The sequence below is a fragment of the Colobus angolensis genome, unplaced genomic scaffold, assembly GCF_000951035.1.
Source record: "Colobus angolensis palliatus isolate OR3802 unplaced genomic scaffold, Cang.pa_1.0 Scaffold245, whole genome shotgun sequence".
Taxonomy (NCBI): Eukaryota; Metazoa; Chordata; class Mammalia; order Primates; family Cercopithecidae; genus Colobus; species Colobus angolensis.
In genome coordinates this window covers 1166033-1186544 of record NW_012115655.1, presented here as the reverse complement: position 1 = coordinate 1186544, position 20512 = coordinate 1166033, and the positions used below count along the sequence as shown (strand labels likewise).

General features: G+C 40.8%; 1 protein-coding gene across 2 annotated transcripts in view; it reads left to right on the top strand.

The window, feature by feature from the left end:
• The window catches only part of MCCC1 (methylcrotonoyl-CoA carboxylase 1 (alpha)), an 81805-nt gene that overhangs the window by 59383 nt on the left and 1910 nt on the right, over positions 1-20512 (top strand). For both annotated transcript variants that reach the window (XM_011945785.1, XM_011945786.1), the window contains 5 exons: positions 1123-1339; positions 4677-4763; positions 12956-13005; positions 16191-16328; positions 18641-18748. In XM_011945785.1, coding sequence (XP_011801175.1) covers positions 1123-1339; positions 4677-4763; positions 12956-13005; positions 16191-16328; positions 18641-18748 — 600 coding nt within the window. The remainder of the gene's footprint in view (positions 1-1122; positions 1340-4676; positions 4764-12955; positions 13006-16190; positions 16329-18640; positions 18749-20512) is intronic.

Here is a 20512-nt window from a genome sequence, read left to right as displayed (position 1 = left end):
GTAGAACATTAATTTCCTTGGTGCAGAAAGTCCCATATCACATTGATTTGGCCCATAGAAGGATTTATTCACTCAGTTATTCAACTTGTTATGTGTTAATAATTGATCAAAGCTCTGGTTTCTGTGGCTTCAACCACACTGGCCGCCTTGCTGCTTCTGAGACTCTCTCAGCATGCAGCCATGCATTCCTGTCCAATCTTCCAGAATGTTCTTCCTCCACATGATTGCAGGGCTCACTCCTGACTACCCCGCTCTCCTGCTCTGAACCCTTTCCCAGGCTGCCGCATTTAAAGTATGACCTTTTGTTATTCTTTATCCTCGTAGCCAGCCTTCATTTTCTCCGTAGCATGTGACATTATATTCAATACCTGTTTACAGATATTGTTACTTGTTGCCCTAGAATGTAAACAGAGACTGTGAAGGCAGGGACTTCATACCTTTTGTTTCTCACAGTGCCTGGATCAGAGCCTGTCACTTAAGAGATGCTCAGGAAATGGCTGTTAAATGAATGAAGGAATGGATGAGTGAATGAATGAACCCAAAGCTCAGATAGCTGGTTTTACTTTTGATCCCATTTATTGGTGTATTTGAGTTAATTTTATACCTTTTAAAATTTTTGTATCAGTATATAAAATTTGGATTTTATTGTTGGAAGGAAGCTCTTTTAATGGAAGGAGGTCATTTAATCCTATCCTCTCCCCAGTATAGCAATCCAGCTTGCTGTTTGCAGTCTTCCTATTCTGTGGAAGTGTTCTGAGCAGCAAGTCTTCAATACCTTGCAAATGAATTTCATTTATGTTTCTTAACATTCATTATGTTCCTAACCTGAGTCAAGTAAGTGCCTCGGTATTTCCAGTATACTCTTTGTCATATTAAAATGTAATTTTGAGTGTCAAGTCCAGGTGGATATAGTAATAGTGGATGGACATAGTGATAGTGAGATGGTTTTTTGTGTTTTTTTTCCCTGAGAGTTGTCCTTTTGCCACATGGTACCTTAGTAGGTTTTTTATTTTTCGTAAGAGTTGTTCACAGTAGAAAATGCTTAGATAAAAAGAACAGATGGTTTTCTGAACATATTGTTTTTCCCACTCATGAGGAACTGGGGCTTTATTCTCTTCCTAGATTGTTGGACTGCACACCAACATTGACTTCTTACTCAATCTGTCTGGCCACCCAGAGTTTGAAGCTGGGAACGTGCACACTGATTTCATCCCTCAACACCACAAAGAATTGTTGCTTAGTCGGAAGGCTGCAGCCAAAGAGTCTTTATGCCAGGCAGCCCTGGGTCTCATCCTCAAGGAGAAAGCCATGACCGACGCTTTCACTCTTCAGGCACATGGTACGGAAGGCTTTTCTCTTTCCTCTGCTTGTCAAGTTTTGCAAATCATCATTGAACATGCTTTTCTTTCTGTATGGCACCCTTGCCTCTCTTTTCTCCTCTCAGTGACTGACATCATTCTTTGCATTCTTTCTTTTTTAGTATGAAGTTTGCAGACGTGTTTTTTAGTATGAAGGAAAGCTCTTCACTTACCATGGATGCACCCATAAACACTGTTTAACCCGTTCACTGGAGTATAACGAATCACCTAACATTGTAGAAATGGATCTCTTTTTTTACAGACGTGAGCACGGTGGCTCACGTCTATAATCCCAGCACTTTGGGAGGCCGGGGCGGGTGGATCATGATGTCAGGAGATCAAGACCATCCTGGCTAACACAGTGAAACCCCATCTCTACTAAAAATACAAAAAATAAGCCGGGCGTGGTGGCACACGCCTGTAGTCCCAGCTACTTGGGAGGCTGAGGCAAGAGAATTGCTTGAACCCAGGAGGCGGAGGTTGCAGTGAACCGAGATCACGCCACTGCGCTCCAGCCTGGGCAACAGGGCGAGACTCCATCTCAAAAAAAAAAAAAAAAAAGAAAGAAATGGCTCTCTTTTCAGTCAAGCACTTGTTCTCCCCTATGCTAATTTCCTACCACTTCTTTTGTTCACCACTCCTCATGGCCCTACTTTGTTATGTCCTTTGTACCTGCAGCAACTCCCTTTGTCCCAGAGTCTCAAGACAGAACACCAGAGACTTAGATTCCCTTAGGTTACCCATGACTTACTGTCGAATTACTTCTTCCTCTTTTTCCATCCTGTGATTGAGTGTCTACCTAGAGACTTCATAGTGTCATAGTATCCAAGCATAGGAACGGCCATAACAAGGGTTCATCCTGGCTACCACACACATACATTGCATCCCTGCCCCAGCACACCCACTAAGCTGTTGCCCAACTTCTTCCTAACACCTTGGGAAACTGAAAGTTCATTACTTCATCGGGTAGTTTATACTTTCAGTCAGTTCTCCATTAGAAAGTTCTGCCCTTAAACCAAACACCACATGTTCTCACTCATAGGTGGGAATTGAACAATGAGAACACTTGGACACAGGGTGGGGAACATCACACACCAGGACCTGTTGTGGGTTTGGGGGAGGGAGAAGGGGAAGGGATAGCATTAGGAGAAATGCCTAATGTAAATGACGAGTTAATGGGTGCAGCACACCAACATGGCACATGTATACATATGTAACAAACCTGCACGTTGTGCACATGTACCCTAGAACTTAAAGTATTAAAAAAAAAAAAAATTCTGCCCTTTAAATTGCTACAGAATCTCAGCTCTCACATACTTTTTGCACATCAGGCTAGCTCTGACCTTCAGAACAAACAGAATTTTTAAAAATCTGAGGCCGGGCGCGGTGGCTCAAGCCTGTAATCCCAGCACTTTGGGAGGCCGAGACGGCCGGATCACGAGGTCAGGAGATCGAGACCATCCTGGCTAACACGGTGAAACCCCGTCTCTACTAAAAATACAAAAACTAGCCGGGCGAGGTGGCAGGCGCCTGTAGTCCCAGCTACTCCGGAGGCTGAGGCAGGAGAATGGCGTAAACCCGGGAGGCGGAGCTTGCAGTGAGCTGAGATCCGGCCACTACACTCCAGTCCGGGCGACAGAGCGAGACTCCGCCTCAAAAAAAAAAAAAAAAATCTGATCTATTTTTCTCTTTTATTGGTAATTATTGTATTACCCTATACAGTTTGAGCATCCCAAATCCCCAAATCCAAAATGCTCCAGAATCTGAAGCTTTTTCAGCGCTAACATGATGCTCAAAGGAAATGCTCATTGGAACATTTCAGATTCCAGATATTTGGATCAGGGATGCTAAGCCAGTTAAATATAATGCAAATAATCCAAAATCAAAAAAAAAAAATCTGAAATTCAAAACACTTCTGGTCCCAAGCATTTTGGATAAGTGATACTGAACCTATATTATTATACGATCCTATCATTAGAATCTTTAATTTCTATATCATTTAGATTCATTCAAGATAGCTCTTTTGAAAGCTTAAAATGTAACATGTTTTAAGTGCTGAAAACTACATCTTTGGAAGATTTGTACTCTATCCTCATTTTATCCTTTTACATTGAATGAAAATGCATCTAAATATGTCCCATGTGGTATTCCTGAGCCTGAACTTAACATTTTTAGAATGGAGTGTTCTCTTACTGTGACCTTCCTTTTAAAAGTTTATTATTGGTACAGATATGAGGTTCAGAATAAATTGCATCAGCTTAGCTATGCTGAAGCACCTGGATATTGTCCAATAGAGGATGTACACCCAAATGCCCATAAGGGGCCAGGCGCGGTGGCTCACGCTTGTAATCCCAACACTTTGGGAGGCTTAGGGCAGGTGGATCACTTAAGGTCAGGAGTTTGACCTTAAGTCAGCCTGGCCAACATGGTGAAACCCCGTCTCCACTAAAAATACAAAATTAACCGGCTATGGTGGCATGCACCTGTAATCCCAGCTACTCAGGAGGCTGAGGCAGGTGAATCACTTGAACCCAGGAGGTGGAGGTTGCAGTGAGCCGAGATCATGCCACTGCTCTCCAGCCTGGGCAACAGAACGAGACTCGTCTCGGAAAAAAAAAAAAAAAAAAAGGCTGTAAGGGCTGAGCCAACAACATAAAAGAGTAAAAGAGGCCAGGTGAAAGAAAAATAGCGAGCAGTAGAGACTTTGGTGACCTGGAATGAATTTGCCCCATCAAAAGGGGGTGACCATGGTACAGTTTATGCCACCATAGGATTAGAGTTTAGGTTGCAAATAGATTCTTCAGTAGAAGCTAGAATTTTTCAAATGAAATTTCGTAAGATGTAAACAAAAGTATCCATTTAAACTTAAAACAACAAAAACAAAAACAGCACATCTGAGCTGCCAGTTTAGGACTTGCTTGTTTTTTGTTTTTTGTTTTTTTTTGGAGATGGAGTCTCGCTCTGTCGCCCAGGCTAGAGTGTGGTGGCACAATCTTGGCTCACTGCAAGCTCCGCCTCCCAGGTTCACACCATTCTCTTGCCTCAGCCTCCCAAGGAGCTGGGACTATAGGCACCCACCACCATGCCCGGCTAATTTTTTTGTATTTTTAGTAGAGACGGGGTTTCACTGTGTTAACCAGGATGGTCTCGATCTCCTGACCTTGTGATCTCTCTGCCTTGGCCTCCCAAAGTGCTGGAATTACAGGTGTGAGCCACAGTGCCTGACCAGGACTTGCATTTTATGTTTTCTTTTGTAAGGTGTAAATTTCATAGGCTTGATGCTCATAAATTTGTTACTGAATTTTAAATTTTTTCTAGATCAATTCTCTCCATTTTCGTCTAGCAGTGGAAGAAGACTGAATATCTCTTATACCAGAAACATGACTCTTAAAGATGGTAAAAACAGTAAGTAATGTTTCATTAAAAGAGAAATGTGAGTCATAGAAATGTATCACATTAGTCTGAAAAAGAGGATTCCAGCCTGGTCATGATCAGTCAGTTGCATTTTTTAAATGCCTAGGCTAAACACTGGAAGGAAATATGCCAAAATAATAGAATTGATTGGCTCTGGGTAGTAGAGTTGATGGTATTTGCTTTTCTTCTTTGCACTTTTTAAATATTTTGTAAATATTCTAAAAATATGTCATAAAATAAACGTAGCAAAACAGCTGAAATGAAATATGCCAGAATGTTAGAAATATGCAAAAAAAAAAAACCACCTCTTTTTCCCTAATTCTTTGTACTTTTTTTCTCGCTTTGTAATTCTTCTGCAGCGAGAGTGTATTATTGTTAAATAAGAAAAATGGTTTTCAGCTGGGCGCGGTGGCTCACGCCTGTGGTCTCAGCACTTTGGGAGGCTGAGGCAGGCAGATCACGAGTTCAAGAGATAGAGACCATCCTGGCTAACACGGTGAAACCCCGTATCTACTAAAAATACAAAAAATTAGCCGGGCGTAGTGGCGGGTGCCTGTAGTCCCAGCTACTCAGGAGACTGAGGCAGGAGAATGGCGTGAACCCGGGAGGCGGAGCTTGCAATGAGCTGAGATCGCGCCACTGCACTCCAGCCTGGGCGACAGAGCGAGACTCCATCACAAAAAAAAAAGAAAAAAGAAAAACAGTTTTCAAAACTATGTCAGAGAGGGACGATTACCCACTGCCCAGGCAGTGTTTCAGGGGTTCAAGTGGAAGTGGGTCACTGCAGAGCTATAATTTATTAAGTGCCTTATCTCATATAAGTTTTTATCTTCACAACATAAATGAGGAGGAGTCGCTGTTATACCCATGTATGGATGATGAAAGCATGGATGATAAGGCACAGAAGTGAAGTAATTTAGTCAAGGCTAGAGTGGCCAAGCTAGGATTCACACCCACTCTTTGTGACATTGACTCTTAGGCTATTTCCACCAGTTTTCCAATAGAAAATTGATTTTTGATTGTCAGCTAATTTGAGATGACTCAACTTAGGGACTGACTTTCTTTAACTGAAGTCAAAAGAAGCTGATGCTTAAGCCAGAAGGCAGTTTATAAACTTCTGGCTGGAGCAGTGTAGCAGCAGGACCAGAATTCTCTGATAGCTGGTCACTGTATCCCTTCTGCTGTAAGACAGTTTGTGTGGGAAGCCCAATGGGTGGAGTCAGAGCTCAGAGTCCTGGCTGACCTTGAATGTGAGATGTCATTGAACTGTGACAGTTCTGTTATAAAAATATGCCTCCCAGGTAGGGCAGAATACTTTTGTCAGCTGATCACAGAATCTTCCTTGGACAGAGGAAAATCTTTTTTACTTCACCTCTATGAAGACACTAACTCAGTAACAATTTTTTTTTGTTTTGTTTTTTGACACAGAGTCTCTGTTGCCCAGGCTGCAGTGCAGTGGCACAATGTCGGCTCACTGCAAGCTCCGCCTCCTGGGTTCACACCGTTCTCCTGCCTCAGCCTCCAGAGTAGCTGGGACCACAGGTGCCCACCACCACACCCGGCTAATTTTTTGTATTTTTAGTAGATACGGGGTTTCACCGTGTTAGCCAGGATGGTCTCTATCTCTTGACCTCATGATCCGCCCACCTTGGCCTCCCAAAGTGCTGAGATTACAGGCGTGAGCCACCGTGCCCAGCAAGTAACAAATATTTTGTTCACACAAGTTTATTGGGTTACAGCTCTTCAGTTATTTTTCACTTCTGAGCCTAGATGGTCATTGCCTTAAGTGCATTGGGCATATTGTCAAGCCTTTATAACGAAAATTTGCAAACATCCTTTATATAGTAGCATTCTGCAAATGGTTAACCCATCCATTTATGCTCATTTCATCCTAAGAAATACAGCCTCCCAAATCTGGAAGTATCTTACTCTAGACTCCTATATGCTAAATACAAGTATCAAAAGCGGTAAAGTTTCACTGGCTTCTTCAACCTGAATTAAACAGAAGAATTACATATGTGATTGTAATTCATATAAGCCAACTGTGTTATTTGGCATGGCTCATCACTAAAGCAGCAAGCACTGATTGGAAGTATGCTGTGTTTTTTGGAATTAAAAAATATTTTCATTAAAAAATGAGTACATAATTGAAAAGCCAACATGATTGCTGTTCACTACATCCTTTTGGCAATATTCTATGAAAATAATCCAAGTGTGTATGTAACAGCTTTCAGAAAATGTTATATTGCTAAGTCTCCAAAAAAATGCTAATAAGCCATGACCACAGTTAAATAGAATGCATGAAATAGGAAGCTTAAGAGACCAGGCCGGCCACAGTGGCTCACACCTGTAATCTCAGCACTTTGGGAGGCCAAGGTGGGAGGATTGCTTGAGGGCAGGAGTTCGAGATCAGCCTAGGTGACATAGTGAGATCCTGCCCCTATTTATAAAATAAAAATTTTTTAAAAGGGGAAAAAAAATAAGATACCAGAAGAGCAGGACTCCGTCTCAAAAAAAAAAAAAAAAAAAAGATACCAGAAGCATTTATGAGTCAAAAGCAGAAGCAACTTCTAGTGAACTCAGTGAGAATGACCAATTATTTTAAGTATTCAAGGCTTGCAAGCTATTCTTACTTTGCTACTAGAGGCCATGTTTCACAGAACCCGGCCCAATCTCAATGATAATAATGGCTAAAATGTATTGAGTATTTGGTATATGTCAGTTACTGTATTAAACATTGTCCAAAGATTATTTCATTTGTATTTTCAGAACTGGCCAATGAGATTGGTGTTATTATTAGTGTGAACTTTATAAATTACTAATCTCTCTAAGCCAAGGTCAAGGCTGAGAGAGATGAGTAATTTTCCAAAATGTCACACTAAAAGTAATTGGTGGAGTTGGGATTTGAACCCACACTCCAGGATCCATGTGCTGACCGAATACTGCAAGTGCCACACTTGCATACCTTATTAAATGTGTAAGAGGATATTTAAGGTTCTCTTGTAGGTGACAAGAGATATCTAGGGTAGGAGTTTTTTTTGGTAGTGTCTTTACTGTGATCTGTTGGCATTCGTGCCAGTTAAATACATGTCATATTTTATAAATTCAAAGAAAATGGCTGTGGTGTAATTGGAGACACTTTGTGATAAGAAGAGTTAAAGCCTGTCAACATGATATAGGGTGAAGAAGTTTTATTCATTCATACATTCAGTACAAAGTTTTTGATAAAATAGATATGCCAAGTGATGTGGAGAAGAGAAGGAAATGTCTTTGTCCCTGCTTTTTTTCTGTTAAGGAATTTGCCATTTGGAAGTGTGTATGTTGAGAAGATGGAGAGCATAGTGGCCAAGAGTGTGGGCCCTGGAGTTCTTGTACTTTAGTATTTGACTTTTGTGAACATTTTAATTTTGATAATTTTTCTGAAACAACTGATAGAGAGGAAAATCACTCTTTATAAACCAGGATGAGAGGAGAATCATAGTGGGTGTTTTGTATGCAGAAAGCTAAATGTTCAGAGGAGGGAGAATTTACTCTGCCCAGGCTGACTCTTCCCAAGGACAGTGAGCCTGATGTGAATGGGCAGTGAGGTTTCTGTGCTGTGGCAGGGCACCAGCAGCGTAGTAAAAGAGAAGTGTGAGCATAGAGCACAGTGCAGGGAAAGCTGGGGGCATACATGGGGAATGTTTTTTTTTGTGTGTGGTTTTTTGGGTTTTTTTTTCTGAGACAGAGGCCCAGTCTGTTGCCCAGGCGGGAGTGCAGTGGTGTGATCTCAGCTTACTGCAATCTCTGCCTCCCGCGTTCAAGCGATTCTCCTGCCTCAGTCTCCTAAGTAGCTGGGACTACAGGTGAATGCCACCATGCCCAGCTAATATTTGTGTTTTTAATAGAGATGGGTTTTCACCATGTTGGCCAGGCTGGTCTCCAATTCCTGATCTCAGGCGATCCTCCCACCTCGGCCTCCCAAAGTACTGGGATTACAGGTGTGAGCCACCATACACGGCCTAGGGAATGTTAATTGTCCCACTTTCCCATTTGGGTTGAGTATCAGGCCGTCCATGGAGGAGAATGGTAGGAAATAAGACTAAGAGGTTGGGGCCTCCAATATCAGGCGAAGTATTTGGAATGGGGTCAGGACATCAGCTCTGAGTATTGAGATGAGAAACAGGAACACCCCAGAGGACCTCCTCAGATTCAGCCAGGCCTGAAGCAGTGGGGCCCAAGTCAGGGTACAGCAGTAGGAATGGACGGAAGAGATGCATAGGACAGGGAAGAATTTGGTAGCATTGTAGTAACTGTCCCTATTTATAAAATAAAAATTTTTAAACAGGAAAAAAAATAAGATGCCAGAAACATTTATGAGTCTAAAGCAGAAGCAACTTCCAGTGACTTCAGTGAGAATGACCAACTATTTTAAGTATTCAAGACTTGCAAGCTATTCTTACTTTGCTACTAGAGGCCATGTTTCACAGAACCCAGCAGTGGAAACTGTTGCATGTGGAAAGCAAAGAGGAGGAGGCAAGGATGACAGGTTTTAAGCCTGGATGACAAGGAGCATCGGGGTGCCAGTCAGGGAGCTCACAGGTCTGGAGGAGAAGAAGGTAGAGGGAGAAGATTGGTTGGCCCCTCTGTCCATCTTAAGTCATCAATGGAGCATCCAGCTGGTAATGATAATAATAATCAGAGGTCACCTGGAGAAGGAACGTTGGGGCTGGAAACAGATGTGAGCTGGCAGCATCAAAATGAGTACTGAAGTATCAAAAGCAGACAAATTGATTTTGACCTATATACTCTACTCCACAAAACTTTAGATTTTCATCTCCTCAGATAGTCAACCAATTCCATACTCACGTAATCTAGGCATACTCTGGAGTTATTGCAGGTTTGGTTCCAGACCACTGCAATAAAGTGAGTCAAAGTTTTTGGTTTCCTCATGCATATAAAAGTTATGTTTATATTATACTTTAGTTTATTGTGTGCCAATAACATTATGTCTAAAAAAAACAATGTATATACCTTAATTAAGAAATGCTTTATGGCTAAAAAAAATGCTAATGATTATCTAAGCCTCCAGTGAGTTGTAATCTTGTTGCTGGCGAAGGGTCTTGCCTTAGTGTTGATTACTGTGATTGATTTAGAGTGGTGGTTGCTGAAGTTTGGGGTGACTGTAGCAGATTTTGTAAAATAAGACACCAAGGAGGTTTGCTGCTTCAGGTGACTTCCTTTCATGAAAGATTTCTCTGCAGTATGCAGTATTGTTGAGATGTAGCAATTCGGTCACATCTTCAGGCTCCACTTCTAATCCTAGGTCCCTTGCTATTTCTACCACATCTGCAGTTACTTCCCCCACTAAAGTTTCAAACTCCTAAAAGTCATCCATGAGTCATTAACGTCTTGCAAACTCTTGTTAATGTTGATAATCCGACCTCCTCCCATGAATCACAGATGTTCTTAATGGCATCTAGAAGGTTTTCAATTTACTTTGCCCAGATCCATCAGAAGACTCACAATCTATGGCAGCTATTGCCTTACAAAATATATTTCTTAACAAGATTTGAAAGTTGAAATTATTCCTTGATCCATGGGCTGCAAAAAGGATGTTGTGTTAGCAGTCATGAAAACATTAATCTACTTGTATATCTCCATCAGAGCTGCTGGGTGGTGACTGTGTGCATTGTCACTGAGTGATAATATTTTGAAAGGAATCTTTTTTATCTGAGCACTATTGAGTAGGTCTCAACAGTGGGCTTAAAATATTCAGTAAACCATGATGTAAACAGAAGTGCTGTCATCCAGGCTTTGTTGTTCCATTTATAGGGCATAGGTTGATTTAGCATCATTCTTAAAGGCCCTACGATTTTCAGAATGGTAAATGAGCATTTAATTCAACTTAAAGTCACTGGCTGCATTAACCCCTAGCAAGAGAGTCAGCCTGTCCTTTGAAGCTTTGAAACCAGGTATTGACTTCTCCTCTCCAGCTATCAAAGTCCTAGATGACATCTTCTTCCAATAGAAGACTGTTTTGTCTCCATTAAAAGTCTGTTGTTTTTTGTAGCCACATTTGTCAATTATCTTAGCTAGATCTCCTAGATAACTTGCTGCAGCTTCTCCATCAGCACTTTCTGCTTTATCTTGAACCTCATGAACCAGCCTCTGCTAGCTTCAAGTGTTTTTTCTGCAGCTTCCTCACTTCTCTTGGCCTTAATTGAATTGAAGAGAGTTAGGGCCTTGCTCTGGATTGACTTTGGCTTAAGGGAATGTTGTGGCTGGTTTGATCTTCTATCCAGACCACTAAAACTTTCTCCATATCAGCAACAAGGCTGTTTCACAGTGTTTATTATTATCATTATTATTTTAGAGATGGGGACTTGCTATGTTTTCTAGGTTGGTCTCAAACTCCCAGGCTCAAGCAGTCCTGCTTTGGCCTCCCAAAGCACTGGGATTACAGGCATGAGTCACTGCTCCCAGCCCAGCTATTTCACCTTTTTATCATTCATGTGTTCACTGGAGTAGCACTTTTAACTTCCTTCAAGAACTTTTCTTTGCATTCATAAGTTGGTGGTTTGGCATCGGAAGCCTAACTTTTGGCTTATCTCAGCTTTTGACATTCTTTCCTCGCTAAGCTTAATCACTTCAAGCTTTTGCTTTAAAGTGAGAGACATGTAACTCTTCATTTGACCACTTATAGGCCATTGTAGGGTTATTAATTAGTCTAATTTCAATATTGTAGTGTCGCGGGGAATAGGGAGACCCATAGAGAGGGAGAGAGGCAGGGGAATGGCTGGTCAGTGGAGCAGTAAGAACACACACAGTGTTGATTGAGGAAGTTCTCTATCTTACATGGGCACAGATTGAGGCACCGTAAAACTATTATATAGTAGTAATATCAGAGATCACAGATCACCATAACAGATATAATAATTTAAAAGTTTTAAATATTGTAAGAATTACAAGAATGTGACCTAGAGACACAAAGTGAACACATGCTGATGGAAAAATATGCTTGACATGGTGTTGCCACAAACTCAGTATGTAAAAAACATAGTGTCTGCAGAGTGCAGTAAAGTGAGATGGGCCTGTAACATGAAAATTTATTAGGTGTGTGTAGTCTTACCATTTATAAAGCATTTTCACATTTATTTAATAATTATTACATTTTATACCCATTTAATGACTCGGAAAAATCAAGGCTCAGAGATTTAGTGAGTCAAGATGACAGAGGTGATCAGGTGGCAGATGCCATTCTCAACCAAAAACTTCTCTTTACCAATTCATTGCTTTTTTTTTTTTTTCTTGAGATGGAGTCTCGCTCTGTCGCCCAGGCTGGAGTGCAGTGGTGCGATCTTGGATTACTGCAACCTCCGCCTCACAGGTTCAAGCTATTCTCCTGCCTCAGCCTCCTGAGTAGCTGGGATTACAGGCGTGTGCCACCATGCCTGGCTCATTTTTGTATTTTTAGTAGAGATGGGGTTTCACCATGTTGGTCAGGCTGGTCTTAAACACCTGATCTCGTGCTCCGCCCACCTTGGCCTCCCAAAGTGCTGGTATTACAGGCGTGAGCCACCACACCTGGCCTGCATTTTTAAAATCATAATACTGCAGCCTTTTTGTTGAGGGAAAAATATGTAAAATATTTGACAGCCTTAAAATATCTAAAACTCAAGGCTGGATGTGGTGACTCATGCCTGTAATTCCAGCACTTTGGGAGGCCCAGGCGGATGGATCACTTGAGTCCAGGAGTTCAAGACCAGCCTGGGCACATGGTGAAACCTCATCTCTAAAAAAAATCAAAAAATTAGCCAGGCATAGTGGAACGCCTGTAGTCCCAGCTACTGGGGAGGCTGAGGTGAGGGGATCACCTGACCCCAGGAGGTTAAGGCTGCAGTAAGCCGTGATTGCACCACTGCACTCCAGCCAGAGTGAGACTCTGTCTTAAAAAATAAATAAAAATGAAAATAAAACCTCTGAAATTCCATTTTAAAAAAGAAAAGTTTGAAAGTCATCTTTATTGGTACTAATTTGACAGATGCTTTTCTAACAAAATATTTCCAAGAAGTTCAAAGATGTTGACTTTCCTTTGAATAGTTGGTTGTCTTCAGGTTGAGAGTAAGATTCGTTATATCTCAGTTATTAAATAAATGAATGTTTTCTAATTTTTCTTCATTTTTTTCCCTTTTTCTGTAAAGATGTAGCCATAGCTGTAACATATAACCATGATGGGTCTTATAGCATGCAGGTAAGCCTTACTGGTTTTGTTCTACAGTGCAGAGCTGAATCTGACCTCTTTTATACTGAATAGGGTATTTTTTTACTCTGTGGTTTCTCTTAAGCCTTTGACTATTATGACTGTAGTTATGAGAATATCTTATGCTTTTATTTCAGACCCAGTTTGGGGAAATTACCCCCATACAGTTTCTAACTGATTGTTTACTCAGTTGGGCTGTTATTCCTTTAAGAATAAAAACTTGGCAAAAAGCAAAAGCTCGAATCAGACATTCACAAGCCCCTAAAGTATGTGCATGTATTTACATCAAAAGCAGCAGTTCTCTCAAATTTGTTGTCTCAGGAACCCTGTACACTCTTTAAAATACCCACCAGAGCACTTTTGTTTGTGTTAATTATATCTCTTGATATTTACCATTTAGACAATTTAACTGAGAAGAACTAATTTATTATTATTTTTTAATTGTGGTGAAATACACATAATATAGAATTTACCATTTTAACTATTTGCATTCAGTGCATTCAAGTTGTTATGTAACCATCACAACCATCCATATCCAGAACTACTTTCTTCTTGTGAAACTAAAATTCTGTACTCACTGATTAAACAGTAACACTCCATCCTTTTTCCCCCATCCCCTGAGAACCACGATTCTACTCTCTGTCTCGATGAATTTGACTTCTCTAGGTACCTGATAAAAGCGGAATAATGTGGTATTTGTTCTTTTGTAACTGGCTTATTTCACTTAGCACCGTATCTTCAAGGTTCTTCCATGGTGTAGCATATGTGAGAATTTCCTGTTTTTTTGTTTTTTTTTTTTTTAAGGCTGAAAAATACTCTGTTGTATGTGTATACTACATATTGATTATCCATTCAGCCATTAATGAACATTCGGGTTGTTTCTAGCTTTTGGCTATTGTGAATAATGCTGCTATGAACAGGGGTGTACAAATACTTCTTTAAGACCCTGTTTTTTGTCCTTTTGGGTATATATCCAGTAGTGGAATTGCTAGATCATATGGTGATTCTGATTCTTTGAGAAACTGCCATAGTGTTTTCCATCGCAGCTGCATTAGTTTGCAGTCCCATCAACAGTACACAGTGGCTCCAGTCTCTTCACATCCTTGCCACTACTTATTATTTTCTGGGGTTTTATTTTTTTGTTTTATAATAGCAATACTAATGAGTGTGAGGTAGTAGTATCTCACCGTGACTTTGACTTGCATTTCCATAATGACTAATGATGTTGAGCATCTTTTCATGTACTTATTGGCCATTTGTGTATCTTGTTAGAAAAATCTGTATTCGAGTCCTCTGCCAATTTCTTAATCTGGTTGTTTTATCGTTGTTGTTGAGTTGTAGGATAAATTGAAAAAAATTTAAAACCTAATCACAAGTACACATTCCATTAGTCATCACAGTGATAACATTATCACACGTTCAGTAGCCTCTCGAAAATTCCGTTGTGTACTTATGAGAGAATGAGGTTATTAAAAACAATACCTTAATCTTTTTTTTTGAGATGGAGTTATGCTCTTGTTGCCCAGGCTGGAGTGCAATGGCGTGATCTCAGCTCACCACCACCCCTGCCTCCCGGGTTCAAGTGATTCTCCTGCCTCAGCCTCCAAAGTAACTGGGATAACAGGCATGCACCACCATGCCTGGCTAGTTTTGTGTTTTCAGTAGAGACGGGGTTTCACCATATTGGTCAGGCTGGTCTCGAACTCCCGACCTCTTAGGTGATCCGCCCACCTCCGCCTCCCAAAGTGCTGGGATTATGGGCCTGAGCCATCATGCCTGGCCTTCTTAGTCTTGTTATGACTTTGCGGATGCCCTAAAAGGGTATTAGGGATCCCAGGGAACACACAGGTCATATTTTGAGAACCTCCAGTGTAAAGTTCATGGTAATCCTCAATTAGAAGAAGACTGTTACATTGGCAAAATGGAATGCTTAAATGGTTTTTAAAAAGTGGGAATTCAATCAAATTCCTATAGTAAGGTACAACTTCAGGAAATAGAATAACTCATTTTTAATATGAGCTAAGAGATATCAAATCCTGCAGAATAGATTTGTCAGTGGTATGTATTAGACCTCCCAACACTTTGAGACACATTGATTTTCTTTCTCTGAGATTCAGAAAAACCATGGAAAGTCTGCCTACTTGCGTATAAGGGCTATATAATTCATATTAATGCCTCTGGTTTGAGATGATTTCTTATCCCATGGTAGCTGGTAAAGTAGATTGCCAATTTGTTCTAATCTGCTCATGGAACTACATTCACAATTTTAAAATGTGTTTTCATGACTCTTTAAACAAAATAGTTTCCAATCTAACCTTTGTCCTAAGAATTCCACAAACATTCAAATGGCTGTTTTAGTAGGTTACAAAATATAGTAAAGTGTCATATTTAACTTAGGATAGATGAGAACCAATGTATAAATATTGCAGTATGACCTATTTCACCTTAGTCTACGTAATATATTTGAAAAGAATAGCCATTTAACTTCTATACTAGCATTGTGGGAATTGAAATGAAGACTATAGAGAGATTTAAATGGAGTTTTTACCTAGGGGAAATTTTAAAACAGAAAGGTTCCATGTCCTTTTATCAGCTTCCTTGAAACATTGTGAACTTTGTTCTTTGGCATATGGTCTCTTAAAGTGAGAAAATTATGGCCAATCTCCAGCTAATTTATGTTCTTAAATCATAACTGAAACCCATGAATTGGGCCTACGTATTGATAAAAGAATATCGTCTAATTATGTGGTTCTGGCTTTCTTTTTGGTGACTGACTTTGGCACAGGAAAACTAAATTTGACTTCAAATACTCAGAAATAATTTTGTATTACAAAAGTAATATATGCAAATGAATTTTAATAATTTTGCATAACTTGATTTGTATTTTTGTTTCATATTTTTAGTGCTATCTTTATATATTTACATGAACCTTAATCTATAGCATTATGGATAAGTTATATAACTTTTTTCCCCTTTTGATTATCTTCCTGTCATTTCTATATGAAGTATCTTGATTAGAAATAGGGGAAAAGTTCCATGACTTTTTAAAATATATATATATGTTTAAGACATATTTTATGTTTTAAAACCACCAATAGTGAAGAATTGATTCTGATCTTATTAATTCTGTAGAGTTGTTCATTTATTTTAAAGATCTTATTTTTCATTTTTTTCAGATTGAAGATAAAACTTTCCAGGTCCTTGGCGATCTTTACAGCAAGGAAGACTGCACTTACCTGAAATGTTCTGTTAATGGAGTTGCTAGTAAAGCTAAGCTGATTATCCTGGAAAACACTGTTTACCTATTTTCCAAGGTAATGTCTCTTCTTTATAATATCACTCTTGGGGCATGGAAAAAAACTGTTTGACCTGAGACATTTCACTGAAAGAGATTAGAAAGATCCAGCTTCCTTCGACCATTGCTGTGACCCTTTTCCCTCAGTTTCCCTCGCCATTCTGTGTTTCTTTGCTGAATTGCTGCCCTCTCTAGTTTCCCATTCACTTCTCTCGTTCACACAGATGCTCATTGATAGACACATTTCCATTTTCTTCCTGAATTCTGAAACAAATCCTACATTTTCTTTGTCAAAGAGTATCTCCCTGCTCAGTGGGTGGTATTGTCTCAGGGCTTTGATGTCTGAACACTTTTCCCCACCCACCATCACCCTGACAACTGGAATCCTGGTGATTTTGGAGGAGGTGACCACTGAGAGGAGTCTGTGGACCAGATGTTCCTTGTGGGGAAGGTGGACAGTAGGAAGGTGGATGGCATTAGTGGTGGTCTCTTGACAGTCAGAGCCGAGGCAGGCTTTGCATGGTTTTGGTTAGGAGCCTGCTGGCCAGTGAGTCTGTAACCTTCTGCCCGGGCAGAGGAGGATAATGCATTATCAAATATGCTGTGGCCTCACAGGCTTTGTGATGAGATTCCTTTGGTAGTCTAGTAAGTAAACTACTATATATGGAGTTGAGGATGATCCCACTTTGCCAGGCATTCCTTTCCATAGCCAATTGTACTGTAGTAATATGATGATAGAGGCAGTATGATGGAATGGTGAAGAGCACAAGTTCTAAAATGTGAAGCTGCTTTGGTTCAAATCCTGGCCTTGCCACTTAACAGCTGTGTGACGTTGGCTGTTAAACTCTCTGGGCTTTAGTTCTCCTATCTATAAACAGTAATAGTAGCAGCAGTAACAGTAATAATAATAGGTGCAGTGGCTTGTGCCTGTAGTCCCAACACTTTGGGAGGCCACGGCAAGCAGATTGCTTGAGACCAGGAGTTTGAGACCAGTCTGGGTAACATAGTGAGACCCCATCTCTACAAAAAATTTGAAACATTAGCCAGGCATGGTGGTGTGTGCCTGTAATCCTCGCTGCCCAGGAGGCTAATGCAGGAGGATTAATAGGCTTAGGAGTTCAAGGTTGCAGTGAGCTATGATTGTGCCACTGTATTCCAGCCTGGGTGGCAGAGCAAGACCCTGCCTCTAAAGAATATTAATAACAGTACCTTCCTCATAGAGCTGTTGTGATGATTAATGACATAATATATGTGTGTTAAAACCAGTTTCTAGCATACTGAGCATCTGAGAGTGGCGGTGCTACTGAAAATGGCTTCCAGACAGTGGCTACTTATGGTCTACAGTTAATGCTTTATTTTTATTTTATTTTTTGAGATGGAGTCTCGCTCTGTCACCCAGGCTGGAGTGCAGTGGCGCAATCTCGGCTCACTGCAAGCTCCACCCCCCGGGTTCACTCCATTCTCCTACCTTGGCCTCCCAAGTAGCTGGGACTACGGGCGCCTGCCACCACGCCCGGCTAATTTTTTGTATTTTTTAGTAGAGACGGGGTTTCACCATGTTAGCCAGGATAGTCTCAATCTCCTGACCTCGTGATCCACCCGCCTCGGCCTCCCAAAGTGCTGGGATTACAGGCGTGAGCCACAGCACCTGGCCTAAATCTTTTAATATACTGTGAGGCATGTATACCGTTACCTCTTTACAATTGGAAACCAAGGCTGAGAGGGGTTTAATAATTTGCTCAAGGTCATAAAGCTAGAGTAGAACCCTGGTATTAATGGTGACTAATTTTGTGTGTGTGTGTGTGAGTCAGAGTCTCTGTCACCCAGGCTGGAGTGCAGTGGCGTAGTCTCAGCTCACTACAGCCTCTACCTCCCAGGTTCAAGTGATCCTCCTGCCTCAGCTCCCGAATAGCTGGGACTATAGGTGCGTACCACCACACTGGGCTGATTTTTGTATTTTTTGTAGAGATGAGGTTTTACTATGTTGCCCAGGCTCATCTCGAACTCCTGGGCTCAAGCCATCTGCCTGCCTTGGCCTCCCAAAGTGCTGGGATTACAAGCGTAAGCCACCGCGCCCAGTCAATTTTTATTTTTAATTTTGTTTGAAGAGATGAGGTTTTACTATGTTGCCCAGGCTCATCTCGAACTCCTGGGCCCAAGCCATCTGCCTGCCTTGGCCTCCCAAAGTGCTGGGATTACAAGCGTAAGCCACCGCGCCCAGCCATGATGACTAATATTTAACAAATAGTGGGGAACAGTTACCTCAGGTATGTTAGTAAAAATATAGTGATAGGATCTTGATTCCATTTTCAGTTTATTTTCTGTTTCTAGGAAGGAAGTGTTGAGATTGACATTCCAGTGCCCAAATACTTATCTTCTGTGAGCCCTGAAGGAACTCAGGGAGGCCCCCTAGCTCCTATGACTGGAACCATTGAAAAGGTAATCACGTAGCATCTGTAGAGTGATGTTCAGTAAGTTTTAATACGTGGCTTTGTTGAACTTTGTCCTTTATGGCCTTTTCCCTTTCTTAACCTTGCCCATTGGCAAGCATCCACTTCACAAAAACAAGACGGATCTATTACAGATTCAAATGTTTTATTATAGTCCTCTCTGAAAATACCCATTTACCTCATTTATGAAAAAGACTGCTGTTTTTGAAGGCAGGCATTTGCGTCAAAGTACAAATAATCTAAATTGTCTTTTTATGATTAAAACTGAGCATTCATTAAGCATTATTCAAAAAAGCTCGTTTTGAATGTTAAATTTAATAGCAACAAATTTTTCATGAAATAGTGACATTTTCTTTAGTGTACATAGTTGCATCTGTGTTAATGTAAAAGGCTGGTATCGGTGAAGAACGATATGGTTTCGTGTGAAATGCAGTGTATAATTCACAGTTGCAATCCATACTGTCTGAGTCAGTTCGGGCTGCTAGAACAGAATACCATAGACTGGGTAACTTCTAAACAATAGAAGTTTATTTCTCATGATGCTAGAGGCTGGGAAATCCATCAAAGCACCAGCAGATTCGGTGTCTGGTGAAAGTCTACTTACCAATTTCATAAACAGCCATTTTTTCTCTGTGTCCTCACGTGGTGGAAAGGACAAGGGACCTCTCTTCAGGCCCCTTTCATAAGGGCACTAATGTCATTCATGAGGTCAGATCCCTCATGACCTAATCACCTGCTAAAGGCCCCACCTCCAAATACCATCATCCTGGAGGTCAGGATTTCAACAAATGAATTCTGGGAGGGATATAGACATTTAGACCGTAGCACGTATTGATATAACATCAACTGGTGATAGATCAGTATCCGTAGTCTCCTTTTATATACTTGAATACAGTAGAGTCTCCTCAAATCCATTTAAGTCATAAAAACTAAACTGTATATGCTTGGAACAAAAAAAAAGAAGAAGAAGAAGAAAATAACTACTTAAATAGCGTGGGTGATTTCAGCCACCATTCTCCTTTGGAAATATTTATCCCAAGTGGGTATGAGCTAGGAGACCTGGATCTGCCGTTAGCTCATTGGATTTCATTCCCACGGCCTCTCATAGTGTAGGCATCTCTGCACAACTCTGTTAGTCTCCCACTTAGTAGCCATGTTAACCACAATGAAAGTGAGACCACACAGGATCTATGAGTCCACTCATATGTATGCAAAGGAAAACAGAAATCGCTTTCTGGGGTCGCTAATAAGTTTAATTCTGTTGCATGAAGGTGGTTTTCACATTTACTACACAGGGCTCTGAAGACTTAAGACACACTTACTATACTTGGCCCTAGACAACCCCAAAACAAGAAAACCAGTCAAGACCCTCATCCCTCTTCCCTGTCTGGTGAAGACATTTAAGTACATTAGTCCTTCCCTACAGTAGGCAATGTGTCTTGTTTCTACATTCTTGAAAAAAATGGAAGGATATCAAAATATATGGAGTATATTCATGTGATTCAAGCAAAACTAAGTGGTTTTGGGGGTGGGGACGGGGGACTAAGCAGTGCTACCCGTCGACGACAGTGCCAGCAATGCCAGATTGACCTGTAGGCCTCTGATTTGACCAGTACATTTGACCTGCAGGCCTCTGATTTAACCAGTACATTTGGGCTGCAGGCCTCTGATTTGACCAGTACATTTGACCTGCAGGCCTCTGATTTAACCAGTACATTTGGGCTGCAGGCCTCTGATTTGACCAGTACATTTG